The sequence below is a fragment of the Crinia signifera genome, chromosome 5 (genome assembly GCF_055691185.1).
Source record: "Crinia signifera chromosome 5, ASM5569118v1, whole genome shotgun sequence".
In the NCBI taxonomy this organism is placed as follows: domain Eukaryota; kingdom Metazoa; phylum Chordata; class Amphibia; order Anura; family Myobatrachidae; genus Crinia; species Crinia signifera.
The window spans coordinates 7,257,896-7,273,238 of NC_139221.1; the positions used below are offsets into that span (position 1 = coordinate 7,257,896).

The following is a 15,343-nucleotide window of genomic DNA, read 5'->3' on the forward strand; positions in this document are numbered from 1 at the left end:
ATGCACCTGATCCTGGGGAGACAAACGTGCAGCACACGCGGTGCAAGTGCGTACCATAGGCGCTCCCCCATCACCTTCGTTTCCTTGCCTCTGGAAAGACGCATCGTATTAGAGACAAAGTCTCACCACACTATGGGGTCGATCCTATTAACCTCGAAGGGTGCAGATGATTCGCCTAGTGCGAAACATCACGACACCCGGCACACTTTACAGTGGCCTGAATTCACTGAAAAGTGCTCGCACCTCCATATGGGTGCGAGCAAATTTCAGTGAATTCAGCCTTGTGAAGGGTGTGTGAGTTAGGGTTAATTCGGGTGCCGTTTTCAGCGTGAAAACACCCAAACGGCAACTCGCACCATTCGGGGTAAAGTGTATAATAGGCTGGCAGGATGGCCTCTAGCTGGAGGTGTATACTGGAGACAGGAGCCCAAACTATCCAGAGTTGTACTAGGCAGCAGTGGCAGTTCTGCCACCTGTGCTGGTAGGGAGAGGGGAGGAGCAAGTCTGTGGCGGAAAGCCTCTGAAGGGAGCACGTCACAGGCCAGGGGAGAAGCCAACAGGTAGAGCCCACCTCCCCCTTTCTGATCAGATTCCCCCCCAAAAATGGCTGCCAGCATTGGCAGTTCCGCTGTCTGTGAAGGGAGGGAAAGGGGAGGAGCAAGCCTGTGGCGAGAAGTCTCAGTGCGCCACAGGCCACGGAGGAGCCAACAGAGAGCCCACCTCTCCCTACCAACCACAGATCCCCAGGAAAATGGCCACCAGCAGTGCGGTGGGGACACCCGCTACTGGCACCACATCCCAATGCCTTGTACCCTTGTTATCTAGCGGAGCTGTGAGCAACACGACCTCCCGCTGAGTCAGCACAGTCCAGCGGTCCCCTACAGCAGAGCTGCAAACTGCATTTGGCTTCTTACTCAGAATGGTTGGGGCACGGACATAGCTCTGGGAATCACACAAATCAAAACACCAGTAGCAAGTTGTCTAATATGATTTAGAATTTATTTAGCAATCTAACTCCATATATCCATATACACCAGGCTATTCTCAGACAGGATCCGCATCCTCCCATTCATTAAATAATTACAGAATTTGTTCCTGGGGAAAGGGAGGAGGGTGAGGAAATCAGTCCGGTTGCAGCGTTTCATCTCTTCAGCCCATGAGATCCTTGCACAAACAGACGTCACGGTTCTAAGCAAGCTCTGACCAATCATGGTGAGAAACACAAGCAGAGTTCTAGGTACTATGCTACGGATGCCGGGATACCCTGATTCTCCTCCTGCAACTAGTACACATCAATTGGAACAGTTATAAAGAATCAGCGACTGGAAACCCAAACAGGGTCTTGTAACCTCACTGCCAGGCGTAGCTGTTCCTCTGGCGGTCAAGGGTCTAAACCTGATTATTTTTCTTCCTCCCACCCCCCCAACTTTCAGACTCTTATCCTTTTCATTTAGAATGCAAACCTTCCTCCTCTCATCCAGCTTCATGAGCCGGCTCCTTGTACCTACACAGCCGTCACACCTCAGGAACCGATAGGAAACAGGCGTCATCCACAGAAGACCTCCCTACGGCCCTTGCTCAGTGCATGAGGTTCAGCATGTGCGCTGTGCTGTACCTCGCCACAGGCCTCTCACTTCAGCGTGCTGCTGAGCCCAGGACCCCCTACGTCATGGGGCACCCTACCGCCCCACGTGGGCCTGCAAGCCAGCCAAGCACTTGATACTGAATAAAGTATATGTGTTTGTGTTCTCTGATCACACACATTTTGTGAAAGAAAGGGGGGAGCTTTCATCTCTTGTTGACCGGCCTGGCTGGAAAGTATTCCAGGCTTGCAATTTTCTCACCACTGTGTGCACGGAATTGAACTACTGAAATCGTATTAGTTAAGGGGGGCTCTTTGGAGGTGGGGGCAAGGTTTTCTGTTGACATGCCAAAGTCTATGCTCTCAGTTCGTGCACCAAGCTTATTTGTAGTGGGCCACAAGACTTCTTGGTGTGGTTTGTTTCGGCCTCTGCTGGGCGTGACTGGCAAGTCCTGGAGAGCTCTGTGGTCTCGGTCTGCGAGAGGAAATGAGCGGGTATCCCATGGTAGAACAGTCTGTAAAATAAAACAATTGCCATTTTTAAGCAATATTGAGACTCGGACACAAAGAACACTTCCCAAATGTGATTACAACAATGAAAAAAAAAAAAATTACAATGAAGAAACCCTCTAACGCCAACAACGATCAAATCAGTATAGTGGGTAGGAGAGCCACCTACCCGCTCCTCCTCATCAGGGAACTCTGGGGTGGAAGATCTGGTATCTTCGCTCCAGGACAGCACCCGCTGCCGGCATTGGACTGTGCTGTAAGGCTCTGTGTTGTCGGCTGCAGCAGATGACAGGGACAATGGGACATCATTAAGGCTGTGGCATCCAAGATCTGGAGAGGCCGGCTGTAGAGACCCCTGGCTGTTTGAAGGAGGCTGTGGCGTCCATCGACCATCAGATTTGTTGGAGGATCTGTTGAGAACATTTTGGGTAAATTCATTAAATGCATCAGATAAAGGCTACAATTATATCACAAATTATATAGAGTGTGTGCCTTATCCCAGGTCAGGGGACTTCTGGAAATCTCATGGTGGCCACCACCAGTTCCTCTGGTGTTCTGCCCCTGAGCACGGGCAAAGAGCGATATAAGCCACAGTTGTCTCCAGTGATTGGCAGGAAAAGCCAATACTAGCCTGGGAGGACAGAGGATGGGTCTAGTTTGGACATGTTTAGCTGTAGCGTTGGGACAACCCCATAGAGATAGCAGATGGGAAGGGAGGTGGAGTAGGTGTGCTGATGGTGGTGATATTGAAGACCAACGGATTGTCAATAAATGAATACACATCAGTGGAAAACCAGGTATTATGCACTGGATCTTTTATAAGTGGTCACTAAAAGACGCTTATTTTATTCCCCGATTACTGATCTATATTGATTGTGCTCAGCTGCTTTTATTGTATAGTGCTGAAATGCAGCCAACGATATTGCTAAGGATTTCCCTAAGGATTCAACTTAAAGATCGCTAAACTCCCCGGAGCTACAGAATGTACAACAGTCCATACACACTGAATTGTTTTCTTTAACAATAACCATCTTGTTCTATGAAATATTGACCTTTAGCCTTCATACACACTGAGTCACAAAATACCGGCAAAATGTGACTGCATGCACAGACAAAAAGGGGTCGATACGACCTAGATCCTGTTATCGCGCATATCCTCTGCAGGAGCCGACTTACCATTACCAGAAACACAACGGAACATCAAGAATGTCATCATCAACCATACTAGACCTACAGTTTCTGTACACTACAATACGGACCTATAGGTTATATATGTACCTGCTTCCTCGCCTCTGAGGCTTAGCTGACGTCCAGTAATCCCACCGGGAACGCTCAATCTCCTCGTATGTATTGTGACGGTCCAGATACGCATCATCAGACAGGTCTTCCAACTAAGAATGTGCCAGTAAGAGAGTAACGGAGAATAGCATTGGTAATGACAGTTACCCACCAGTGTCCAAACAATGGGGCGATGTATTAAGCCTGGCGAAGAGATAAAGTGGAAGGAGATAACGCACTAGCCAATCAACTCGCAATGGTCATAATTCAAACACAGCGGATTGGCTGGTGCGTTATCTCCTTCCACTTTATCTCCAGTTTATCTCTTCGCCAAGCTTAATACATCTGCCCCAATGTATCTTATACAGTAGCCATAAGTCCCATCCATTCATCTATAGCTCTATTTATGGAGCACAAGCAGTTTAACCAGCAAAAGTAAAACACATTCATTCACAACACATTGGCACATTCATTTTAATGTCACTACATGTAAAAATCTGCAGCTTCCACCACTCATTTCCGTGTTCACCCTGCAGTCTGGTAACTCCCCGGATTACGATTTCAGGACACAGGAATATTCAGCATGCAGCCCCCCAGCAGCGTTACAACTACACATCCCAGCATGCCCTAATAGAAGAGCTGGGTTGGTTAGTTCCACAGCAGTACATTACAGGTTGCCTATGGCATGATGTTACAGTTAGAGGAGCAGGAAGGAAAGCAGCACACCACAGATCTAAGCACCTAGCAGTAATATGGCGTAAGGTCACGGACTAGTCCCTCACCTGCGGGTTATCCTTCAGGGTAGTGTCGCGCTCCACAGAGTCCAGAACACGCCAGCTGAGGACACAACAGGGGACAGAAACAAATCAATGCCTGCATTTTTTACAGCAACACAAACTTGTTCCAACCCTGAAAGTCCATGCCCAGACCGCTGGTGACAAATAATGGTGCCCATGTTTATATGGCCATGGATGCTTACCTTGGAGTCAGGATCTCCTTGTACTGTAGTTTCTCCACCCGCGCCACCGCTGCCATAGACATAGGAATGACAATGTTATCAATGTCATAAGAGTTCTCAAATCTTTTCCGCTTAAGAGCCTAAAGAAATAAAATAAAAACAAAAAATATGGCGGCGTGTAGATCACCCTATTCATAGACCATATAAACTGGAGGAACAGCTGGTTCTCGCCACATTCTGCAGGTACCACTGTATAGGAGAGGGGTGCGGTATGATTACCCGACAATCAGTATACACCGGAATCCTGACCGATGGGTGCTCCGACGGGGGCGAGCGCAAACAAGCCCCTTACAGGTTCTATTCTCCGCCTATGGGGGTCTTGGTCAGTAGGGATCCTCCCTGTCGGAGCACCGGTAGTCGGGATCCCGATTGTCGGGCAGTCATGTGGCACCGGACAGATGGTTGCCCTAAAACGCCTTATACACAAGGTAATTGCCAACATCCCACTTGAAGCACATTTGATCGCAATTTAGAAATCCCATTAGTACTTTTCAGATTCCTCCTTATCTTATGTAACTAAAAGCTACAAGACCCAACGATCGATCAGCAGACGGAGAGCAGAAGCACCGACGCCGATGTATCCCACGGAGGGGACACAGGATACTCACCGCAGAGGCACTGTTTTGCTGACCGACAGATGAACCAGGGATGGTCTCCATAAATGAAGAAAGCTGATGGACCGTAGGGCTTGGTCTTGGAGTGACCGGGGTGGGCACGTACATGCTGGGGTTCGGAACGCCTTTGTATTGCCTGTCCTCTCGAAAAAGGAACCCTGCGGCCAAAAACATACAGATGAATTATGTACACCCCAGAACTTCTGGTCACCACCGTAAGGCCCAAAGCTCGTCATAGTAGTGTACAGCACAGGAGAGAGAGGAGCCACATCTGTGACACTACGCTGCTGCTTATAGATTAGGGACATGATGTCACTATGTAGGTGTTACATGTAGCAGTCTAGCAGGAAGTATGGACAGGCTTACTGCCCCATCCAAGCCCATCTACAAATCAGGCAGCAGGAAAGGTCCATGCCCAGCGTGCACAAATATAAAACCACTGCACATATACATAAGCCAGCGACACACAATGATGTTACTACCAGAGGAGCTCACTGTGACCCGTACGGCACAGCTAGCCTTCCTCCTTCTGTGCAGAGAAGTCCCTGAAGCATAATATACAAGCATAAGAAATGCTCCCGAGATCACACAGCATCAGTGCGAGACCCGTCACTAGAAACACCACAATTCTAACACATGGAAAGCTGTACTCGCACAACACAGGCCACGCCCCATTGCAGTAGGTGACCAATGAGGGAGGGGTATGTACTGGTTTCATAGGGTAAAAAGGGATTTGTATAGAGCTGACAGACTCCAAACCAGCCCTGTCACAAGATTATAGACCAGCACTGAGACCTCTACCACCCGGGTCTGTCCTCCTCACCATGCTGGCCAGGAGGGGGCGTGAGAATTCTCTTTTACAATAAACCTGTTTACTGATGACACTGGCATGGCTGAAAAGCACAGAACAAAGCCAGCGAGATCCAGCCATATGCTTAGTACTCCAGCAATATACGCTACACAGACAGGGCACCACCAGCGAGATACAGCCATATGCTTAGTACTCCAGCAATATACGCTACACAGACGGGGCACCACTCACCTGAATGATTGGGAGGCATCCTCCGCAGCTGCGAGTCCGGTATTAGCCTAATGTTTCTCTGCCAAGCCACTGCACGGTACAGATCTAACCTCTCTGGGTCATTCCTACCATAAGCACAACCTGCTGCACAATGAAGAAAACATGGCTCAGCTCCTTGCGGTGACACCCACAGCTGCAAGCAAGTCGTCTCTTACAGATAAAGGTTAGGAAAAGAGCCACGCACCATATTCTATGCAGTATCCTGGTAATGTATAAAAGCTAGAGGATTTTATTGGCAAGTAACCAGAATAAAGAGTCAGAAAAACAAGCGACATTTAATGGATGTGAAATATCCGTAGACAGATGCAGCCAGGCAGAGATGTACTTTCCACAAAGCGGGATCCGGCGGCACTTACTGCCTGTGAGGTCTGACGACGGGCTCGTGCTGTCTCTCCGCAGCCGTTCCAGGGGTTTCCTGCTCAGCTGTGAGAGCTTAATAGCCTTGAGCCGGTGAGAGATTCGGAACTGGCGGTCTTCTTTCAGCAACGCTTCAAAGTGCAAGTCTAGAGGTGCGTCTGTCAGGGGGAAAGGAGGAAAGTCATCACCATTTAGGAGAATTGTATGCCCTACACTCGGCCCAGGTTACACAGATGTATAGACTTCTCCCAGTTCATGCCTAGCAGCCAGGGCAGAGCGTCTCTCACCATAGGGGAAGGAGAGGATGGGATGGTAGCTGGAATCCATCAGTGCAATACGCTCACTCAGTGTCATGGTGCTGGGGTGTGCAGTCTTGGCGCAAGTCTTGGACCCGCACAGGATACATGTAATGGGAGGCTGGCAGCCACACTTGGTAGACAGCGGCTTCTGTGGCTAAAGGAGGGGAGAATCTTTGTTAATACAGGATACATAAGGGAGGGGAGGTCTGACCAGGAACAGTTACACATGTGCTAGTACCCCAGGATAACAGGCCGGACGCACTGAGCGTACAAAGGACACAATCATTTAGGGAGTTACAGCAGTGGCACACACTTCCACAGAGAATATCATATAGGAGGTGGGGGTCTCGGGAGAAAGGGGCCCCTTGCAGAACACCAAAGGACTGAACATAAGCTTCTACATAGACCAGTGGTTCCCAAACAGTGTGTCTAGACACCCAAGGGTGCCTCAGGTTGGGGGTCCACGACAAACAAATCATTTATACTTAAAGTAATAGGTTAAACCAGAGCTGGTGGCTGACAATCAAACTGTATGGACTATTAGAACCACAGCAATGTTCCCCACCACATAACTGAACCCGAGGGTCACCGTTAAATAAAAAAAATATAAAGTAAATTGTCCTTCTCAATAAGAAACTTTTTGACTAGCGGTGCCTTGAACAAATGCTGATTTTCTAGGGCGCCCTGATCAGGAAAGTTTGGGAACCACTGACATATTGCCGAATGCTAGAAGATCCATGTTTTGGTGCAAACTGGGAGTTTTAGGTGCCCACCGGGTTCATGCAATTGGGTCAGAATGAAGTGAAGGCTAGTAACTGCATGCCCCCAATTCATCCTGTAAGTGCACTCAGTGATTATAGGGTCACAGATCAGAGAGCTCATACACGGTTCTGTCGGAAAAGCTTTTCCCTTTATCTGGATTATACATGAAAGGACTTCCCAGCGGCTGGAACCTGCACAGTGCCATGTATTCATCACACTGACAGCCGCTTGCTGCAAAGCTCAGCATACAGCAGGTGAATGACTGCAGTTACACTGTACAATGGTCCTGATCATAGCGGCATTATGGGGCATGATGGAGGGTTGTGCTGCAGCCTGGGAAGTAGTCTGGGCGAGATCACAGGAGCGTTCACTCCACTCCCTAACAGCACAGAGGCTTCCTAAGGTCAGCGATCCTCCCAGGATTACAGTTCCAGCTCTGTAATGGGGCCCGCCCCTGGAATGTAGCACCTGTTACCTGTCTGGGACAGTCCGGTGCTCCATTCTGCAGCTTTGTAACATTATGTATAGGACACAATGCATGAATGAGACCACAATCGTGATCACTGGCAGAACATATTGTGGGGAAACCAGTATCCAAACCTAATGTCAGAAAAACTGGTCCACAATCAACGCATGTAGGACAGAACGGCTTCAGGATGCAGAATCAGCCAGAGAACGAACAATCAGCTGATGATGAATGTATTTCATCTGGTGTTACACCTCTCAGCCAATCGTAACGGTTATAGCAACGGAAGTCCAGCCTCAATTGCTGCCCTTGTGTGCGCAATATCTGGTAACATCTGCACCGCTCTTCTCATTGTAAATGCTCTTAAAGTTCTGGTTTATACATATAGAGCAGATGGAGAAATGATGGCGCCCAGGGTTATGTTCTATGGAGAGGTTCCGGTTAGGGTCTAAGTTGACAGTCAAAAGGTTGACCACTATTGGTCAACAGGTAATAGGTTGACATGCACATGGTAAGGCGCAGGCAACCTGTGGCTCTCAAACTGTTGTGAAACTACAAGTCCCAGCATGCCTTGACACAGTTTTGCTATTCAGGAGTGCTAACTTGTAGTTATGCTGGGACTTGTAGTTTCACAACAGCTGGAGGTCCAGAGGTTGCTTGCACCTGCACTAAGTCAAAGTCGACAAAAGCAAAAGGCTCGACATTCCAATGGTCGACACAGCTTTGTGACACTTTTAGCAGACAATTCACGTGGACTACAAGTGGGAACGGTAAAGTGGAGCGAGGCACCGCGCACAAAGCGAAAGGGCACACGTTACACTAATAAGGGGTCCATGGCGACACAGACATCAAAACAGTTAAGGCTCATGTCATCCTTTTGATGATGTCAACCAAGTCACATTGATCCAACAATCCACAACACTACATAACACATCCGCTTACACACACACACACACACACACACACACACACACACTATAGCAGTGTAGGCTTGGCCAGAGACCCACAACTACATAACAGGCAAAAGCTGACTATGGGCCCAACTGTGTGGGCTTTGCAGATTCCCCACATGCTTGCATGGCTTTCCTCTGGGTGATCCGGTTTCTTGCGACAGTCCAATAATATACTGGCAGGTTAATTGGCTTCCGCCTATCTCTAGTGTGCAGACTAGATGGGTCAGGCGGTTATCTGCAGTCGGGTCTATGTTACAATAACTAAAGACAGACATAATGGAATATACAAGATTTAATTGTCAGCTACCGGTTGGCGGGAGGGTCGTATTATAATCTGACATAAACCTGCGTCTCCGTGTTGGGAGGTGTTCACTTGCTGACCGATTTTCACTCTGGATTTTACAATGTGGTACAAAGCACTACCCAGCTATACAGCACCCTGCCCAGCTACTACCCCGCACACCCCTTAAGCGCTCCACCCAGCAACCCTGCCCCCCTTAAGCGCCCCACCCAGATACACCTCCACCCCCTATGTGCCCCACCCAGAAACACCTCCACCCCCTATGTGCCCCACCCCCGCCCCTTTAGCGTCAGGCCACTTACAGAACCAGCACCTTTAGGATTCCTATCTACACTTCCAAAGTTTCCCATGTCATCTGCTGTTCCTATTGGTGGGTTAGAAGCAAGCATGGAGCATTACCTTCCTACTGAGAGATGATACATCGCTGGACCTGACCAGGCGGCGTTTCTTGTGCCCGCGTAGGGGACGTATTCTGGCTGCCATGCAGGTGGAGTCCATGACAGCTGGTAGCGTAGACAGAGCATCCACACGTGATTTTTTGACCAGAAGATCCTCAGAATCCACATCATTGCTGGAACCATTACAAGGGAGACTGGAACGTACACTGCAAGAAGAGCGACAGATGAATACAGTGCGGCCTGATAATGCTGTATGTTACTACACGCTCCCAGTAACGCTGCCATGGCAGGGAGCTGAACCAGGCTGACAGCACAGCAGCTGCCAGAACTCTACCAAGTAACTCACCCTATAAAGGTCAGATTCCAGCTGTGGTCTGAACATTTATCTATTTCACCTGCTTCAGAGTTCCCCCTAACCCCAACAGCTAGCAATGTCCAACCCCAGAAACAAGGCAGCTACGACATTATCCTGCCCATAACTTCACAGCAGACTACCCCAGCGGCCTCAGTGTTACCTAGAATGCTGCCAAGATTACGGACATGGCAGAAGGTACAGACTGCTGGAGGGTACAGGCCGCCCCAAACCAGGTCAGTCTCCCAGGTACAAGATCCCATAACAAAAGGGGATTCCCATTATAAACGGCAGCAGCACCAGCGCCATGTTCCATTTGCTGTGCACATAAAGCATATCAGGTAACCCTGAACTGGGAGTACACATGCTGAAGCCTGCCAAGCAGGTACTGGCTGCATTGCCAGGAGCAGGGTCCCAGCAGCCAGATACTGATTAGAAGTACACATGGAGAGACAGACACTTGTCCCTCAATCCTCAGTGCTACTGCCATGCCGATGTGAAGCCTGATTCCTGCAGTCTGGCCGGTATAGAACCTCCGACAGACCAGCTCTATCCAGACGCTGCGTTATACTTCAGTTACCCATCTCCCACGTTGCCAACGTACGGATACCATCAGGCTGTCACAGTGCTTACTTATCTTACTATAGTCTAGGTCTGTATCTCTGCTGTACAAAGTCTTGAAACTAACATTTGAGACCACTGCAATGTTTTGTTTCTTCCTGTGGAGACCAAAGTGTTTTTCCCTGTGGTGTGTGGTGGTGTGTGTTGGTCACTTTAAAAACTTGTTCGGTGGGTCGCAAGTTAAAAAAAAAAAAAAGGTTGAAAATGACTGCCTTAAAAAAAAACGCAACGCGATGCAAAGCCATCCTCAAAGCCGCTCATCTGCTGGTTATTACCAGCAGATGAACGGCTTTCCCAGCAATGGTGCGGGAGCGCGCAGCAGCGCTCATTGCCGAGGCATACACACTGGGCAACTTTGAGCTGAAAGCCCCTGAAATATGCGGTTTTGAATGACTTTCAGCTCAAAGTCACCCAGTGTGTATGGAGACTCTGTGGTGCAGCTGCGGTGTAAGGCTGGCCTCTGTATGATGCCGGGACATGGTATAGGTAAGGAGCAGGACTGCAGCCAGGAGCACTTAGTCCCAGGCTGCGGTGTAAGGCTGGCCTCTGTATGATACTGGGACACGGTATAGGTAAGGAGCAGGACTGCATCCGGGGGAGCACTTAGTCCCAGGCTGTGGTGTAAGGATGGCCTCTGTATGATACTGGGACACTGTATAGGTAAGGAGCAGGACTGCAGCCAGGGGAGCACTTAGTCCCAGGCTGCGGTGAAAGGCTGGCCTCTGTATGATGCTGGGACACTGTATAGGTAAGGAGCAGGACTGCAGCTGGGGGAGCACTTAGTCCCAGGCTGCGGTGTAAGGCTGGCCTCTGTATGATGCTGGGACACGGTATAGGTAAGGAGCAGGACTGCAGCCGGGGGAGCACTTAGTCCCAGGCTGCGGTATAAGGCTGGCCTCTGTACGATGCTGGGACACGTCATAGGGAATGAGCAGGACTGCAGCCGGGGGGATCACTTAGTCCCAGGCTGCGGTGTAAGGCTGGCCTCTGTATGATGCTGGGACTCGGTATAGGTAAGGAGCAGGACTGCAGCCGGGGGAGCACTTAGTCCCAGGCTGCGGTGTAAGGCTGGCCTCTGTACGATGCTGGGACACGGTATAGGTAAGGAGCAGGACTGCAGCCGGGGGGAATCACTTAGTCCCAGGCTGCGGTGTAAGGCTGGTCTCTGTATGATGCTGGGACACGGTATAGGTAAGGAGCAGGACTGCAGCCGGGGGAGCACTTAGTCCCAGGCTGCGGTATAAGGCTGGCCTCTGTACGATGCTGGGACACGTCATAGGGAATGAGCAGGACTGCAGCCGGGGGGATCACTTAGTCCCAGGCTGCGGTGTAAGGCTGGCCTCTGTATGATGCTGGGACTCGGTATAGGTAAGGAGCAGGACTGCAGCCGGGGGAGCACTTAGTCCCAGGCTGCGGTGTAAGGCTGGCCTCTGTACGATGCTGGGACACGGTATAGGTAAGGAGCAGGACTGCAGCCGGGGGGAATCACTTAGTCCCAGGCTGCGGTGTAAGGCTGGTCTCTGTATGATGCTGGGACACTGCATAGGTAAGGAGCAGGACTGCAGCCGGGGGAGCACTTAGTCCCAGGCTGTGGTGTAAGGCTGGCCTCTGTATGATGCTGGGACACTGTATAGGTAAGGAGCAGGACTGCAGCCGGGTGAGCACTTAGTCCCAGGCTGCGGTGTAAGGCTGGCCTCTGTATGATGCTGGGACATGGCATAGGTAAGGAGCAGGACTGCAGCCGGGGGAGCACTTAGTCCCAGGCTGCGGTGTAAGGCTGGCCTCTGTATGATGCTGGGACACTGTATAGGTAAGGAGCAGGACTGCAGCCGGGGGAGCACTTAGTCCCAGGCTGCGGTGTAAGGCTGGCCTCTGTATGATGCTGGGACACGGCATAGGTAAGGAGCAGGACTGCAGGTGGGGGAGCAGTAAGTCCCAGGCTGCGGTGTAAGGCTGGCCTCTGTATGATGCTGGTACACTGTATAGGTAAGGAGCAGGACTGCAGCCGGGGGAGCACTTAGTCCCAGGCTGCGGTGTAAGGCTGGCCTCTGTATGATGCTGGGACACGGCATAGGTAAGGAGCAGGACTGCAGGTGGGGGAGCAGTAAGTCCCAGGCTGCGGTGTAAGGCTGGCCTCTGTATGATGCTGGTATACTGTATAGGTAAGGAGCAGGACTGCAGCCGGGTGAGCAATTAGTCCCAGGCTGCGGTGTAAGGCTGGCCTCTGTACGATGCTGGGACACGGTATAGGTAAGGAGCAGGACTGCAGCCGGGGGGAATCACTTAGTCCCAGGCTGCGGTGTAAGGCTGGTCTCTGTATGATGCTGGGACACTGCATAGGTAAGGAGCAGGACTGCAGCCGGGGGAGCACTTAGTCCCAGGCTGTGGTGTAAGGCTGGCCTCTGTATGATGCTGGGACACTGTATAGGTAAGGAGCAGGACTGCAGCCGGGTGAGCACTTAGTCCCAGGCTGCGGTGTAAGGCTGGCCTCTGTATGATGCTGGGACATGGCATAGGTAAGGAGCAGGACTGCAGCCGGGGGAGCACTTAGTCCCAGGCTGCGGTGTAAGGCTGGCCTCTGTATGATGCTGGGACACGGTATAGGTAAGGAGCAGGACTGCAGCCGGGGGAGCACTTAGTCCCATGCTGCGGTGTAAGGCTGGCCTCTGTATGATGCTGGGACACTGTATAGGTAAGGAGCAGGACTGCAGCCAGGAGCACTTAGTCCCAGGCTGCGGTGTAAGGCTGGCCTCTGTATGATGCTGGGACACAGTATAGGTAAGGAGCAGGACTGCAGTTGGGGGAGCACTTAGTCCCAGGCTGCAGTGTAAGGCTGGCCTCTGTAAGATGCTGGGACACTGTATAGGTAAGGAGCAGGACTGCAGCCAGGAGCACTTAGTCCCAGGCTGCGGTGTAAGGCTGGCCTCTGTATGATGCTGGGACACAGTATAGGTAAGGAGCAGGACTGCAGTTGGGGGAGCACTTAGTCCCAGGCTGCGGTGTAAGGCTGGCCTCTGTATGATGCTGGGACACGGTATAGGTAAGGAGCAGGACTGCAGCCAGGAGCACTTAGTCCCAGGCTGCGGTGTAAGGCTGGCCTCTGTATGATGCTGGGACACGTCATAGGGAATGAGCAGGACTGCAGCCGGGGGAGCACTTAGTCCCAGGCTGTGGTGTAAGGCTGGCCTCTGTATGATGCTGGGACATGGTATAGGTAAGGAGCAGGACTGCAGCCGGGGGAGCACTTAGTCCCATGCTGCGGTGTAAGGCTGGCCTCTGCATGATGCTGGGACACAGTATAGGTAAGGAGCAGGACTGCAGCCGGGGGAGCACTTAGTCCCAGGCTGCGGTGTAAGGCTAGACTCTGTATGATGCTGGGACACTGTATAGGTAAGGAGCAGGACTGCAGCCAGGAGCACTTAGTCCCAGGCTGCGGTGTAAGGCTGGCCTCTGTATGATGCTGGGACACTGTATAGGTAAGGAGCAGGACTGCAGTTGGGGGAGCACTTAGTCCCAGGCTGCGGTGTAAGGCTGGCCTCTGTATGATGCTGGGACACGGTATAGGTAAGGAGCAGGACTGCAGCCGAGGGAGCACTTAGTCCCAGGCTGCGGTGTAAGGCTGGCCCCTGTATGATGCTGGGACACTGTATAGGTAAGGAGCAGGACTGCAGCCAGGAGCACTTAGTCCCAGGCTGCGGTGTAAGGCTGGCCTCTGTATGATGCTGGGATACTGTATAGGTAAGGAGTAGGACTGCAGCCAGGAGCACTTAGTCCCAGGCTGTCGTGTAAGGCTGGCCCCTGTATGATGCTGGGACACAGTATAGGTAAGGAGCAGGACTGCAGCCAGGAGCACTTAGTCCCAGGCTGCGGTGTAAGGCTGGCCCCTGTATGATGCTGGGACACAGTATAGGTAAGGAGCAGGACTGCAGCCAGGAGCACTTAGTCCCAGGTATAAGGCTGACCTCTGTAGGATACTAGGACTGTACAGGGAAGGAATCTACCTTCTGTGGAGATTTGATGCCAATGGTCATTTCTTAGCAGCAGGTCTGTCAAGGCCTTTGTGATAGTGGCAAGTGCACAGCAGGTAACGTGCTTGGTGTCTGCAGTACCTGTAGGAATGGGGTTAGTACCAGGGGACTTGTGTATCTCTACATAAAGTGTTAATTGGTTTGGAATCCATGATTTCCTGTGCATTTATTTGTAGGGAATAAGGAAACTGGGTCGCCTTCTTTTGAAAAGTTATACAAGTCAGTCACATGGGGCAGGATTTCACCATGCTACTGTAATGTGTATAAAGAAGGACTGTGACCCGAGTTAGAGAGATATCCTCACAGTGCAGTTGTGTAACCAATAGGCTATAAATAGCCCTTAACACCTTTAGCAATTGACAGTCTTTTTGTAAAGACTTTTTACAAGTTCATCCCAAAAATAAAATAAAAACATAGCCCTGTTTTCTGGCTGTCCTGGGGTGAGCCCAGTGTTTTCAAGCTTCGCCCAACCAGCAATCGATGCAGGGCCTGATCAGCAGCCAGTGTATCTACATATCCACAGCAGCTAGTGGTATCAGGTGGCGACGGTATGGGTGCAAGTGTCGAGTTGCATTCACCCAAGTCCCAGGGAAAGTATTTGGCCATTTCCCATTTCATTTATTTATTTTTTGTTACCAGCTAAACCCGTGCTCTGCATAAGTACATGACGAGTAAGACCAGCGGTATGTTCAGTTTCCACTATTAACCATTTTATATAGGCTC

General features: G+C 50.8%; 1 protein-coding gene across 2 annotated transcripts in view; it reads right to left on the reverse strand.

Annotated features, from left to right (window-relative positions):
* Positions 1–977: 977 nt before the first annotated feature.
* The window catches only part of LOC146079902 (KAT8 regulatory NSL complex subunit 1-like), a 39,640-nt gene continuing 25,274 nt past the window's right edge, over positions 978–15,343 (reverse strand). The window contains exons 5-14 of one of the 2 annotated variants that reach the window (XM_083186593.1): positions 9,621–9,825; positions 6,728–6,893; positions 6,440–6,598; positions 6,045–6,164; positions 4,997–5,160; positions 4,350–4,468; positions 4,153–4,207; positions 3,371–3,483; positions 2,262–2,502; positions 978–2,097 (exon numbers count right to left, since the gene is read on the reverse strand). In XM_083186593.1, coding sequence (XP_083042719.1) covers positions 1,789–2,097; positions 2,262–2,502; positions 3,371–3,483; positions 4,153–4,207; positions 4,350–4,468; positions 4,997–5,160; positions 6,045–6,164; positions 6,440–6,598; positions 6,728–6,893; positions 9,621–9,825 — 1,651 coding nt within the window. In that variant the 3' untranslated portion in view covers positions 978–1,788. Of the gene's footprint in view, positions 2,098–2,261; positions 2,503–3,370; positions 3,484–4,152; positions 4,208–4,349; positions 4,469–4,996; positions 5,161–6,044; positions 6,168–6,439; positions 6,599–6,727; positions 6,894–9,620; positions 9,826–15,343 lie in introns of both variants that reach the window. The other variant, XM_083186592.1, reaches the window with a different exon arrangement.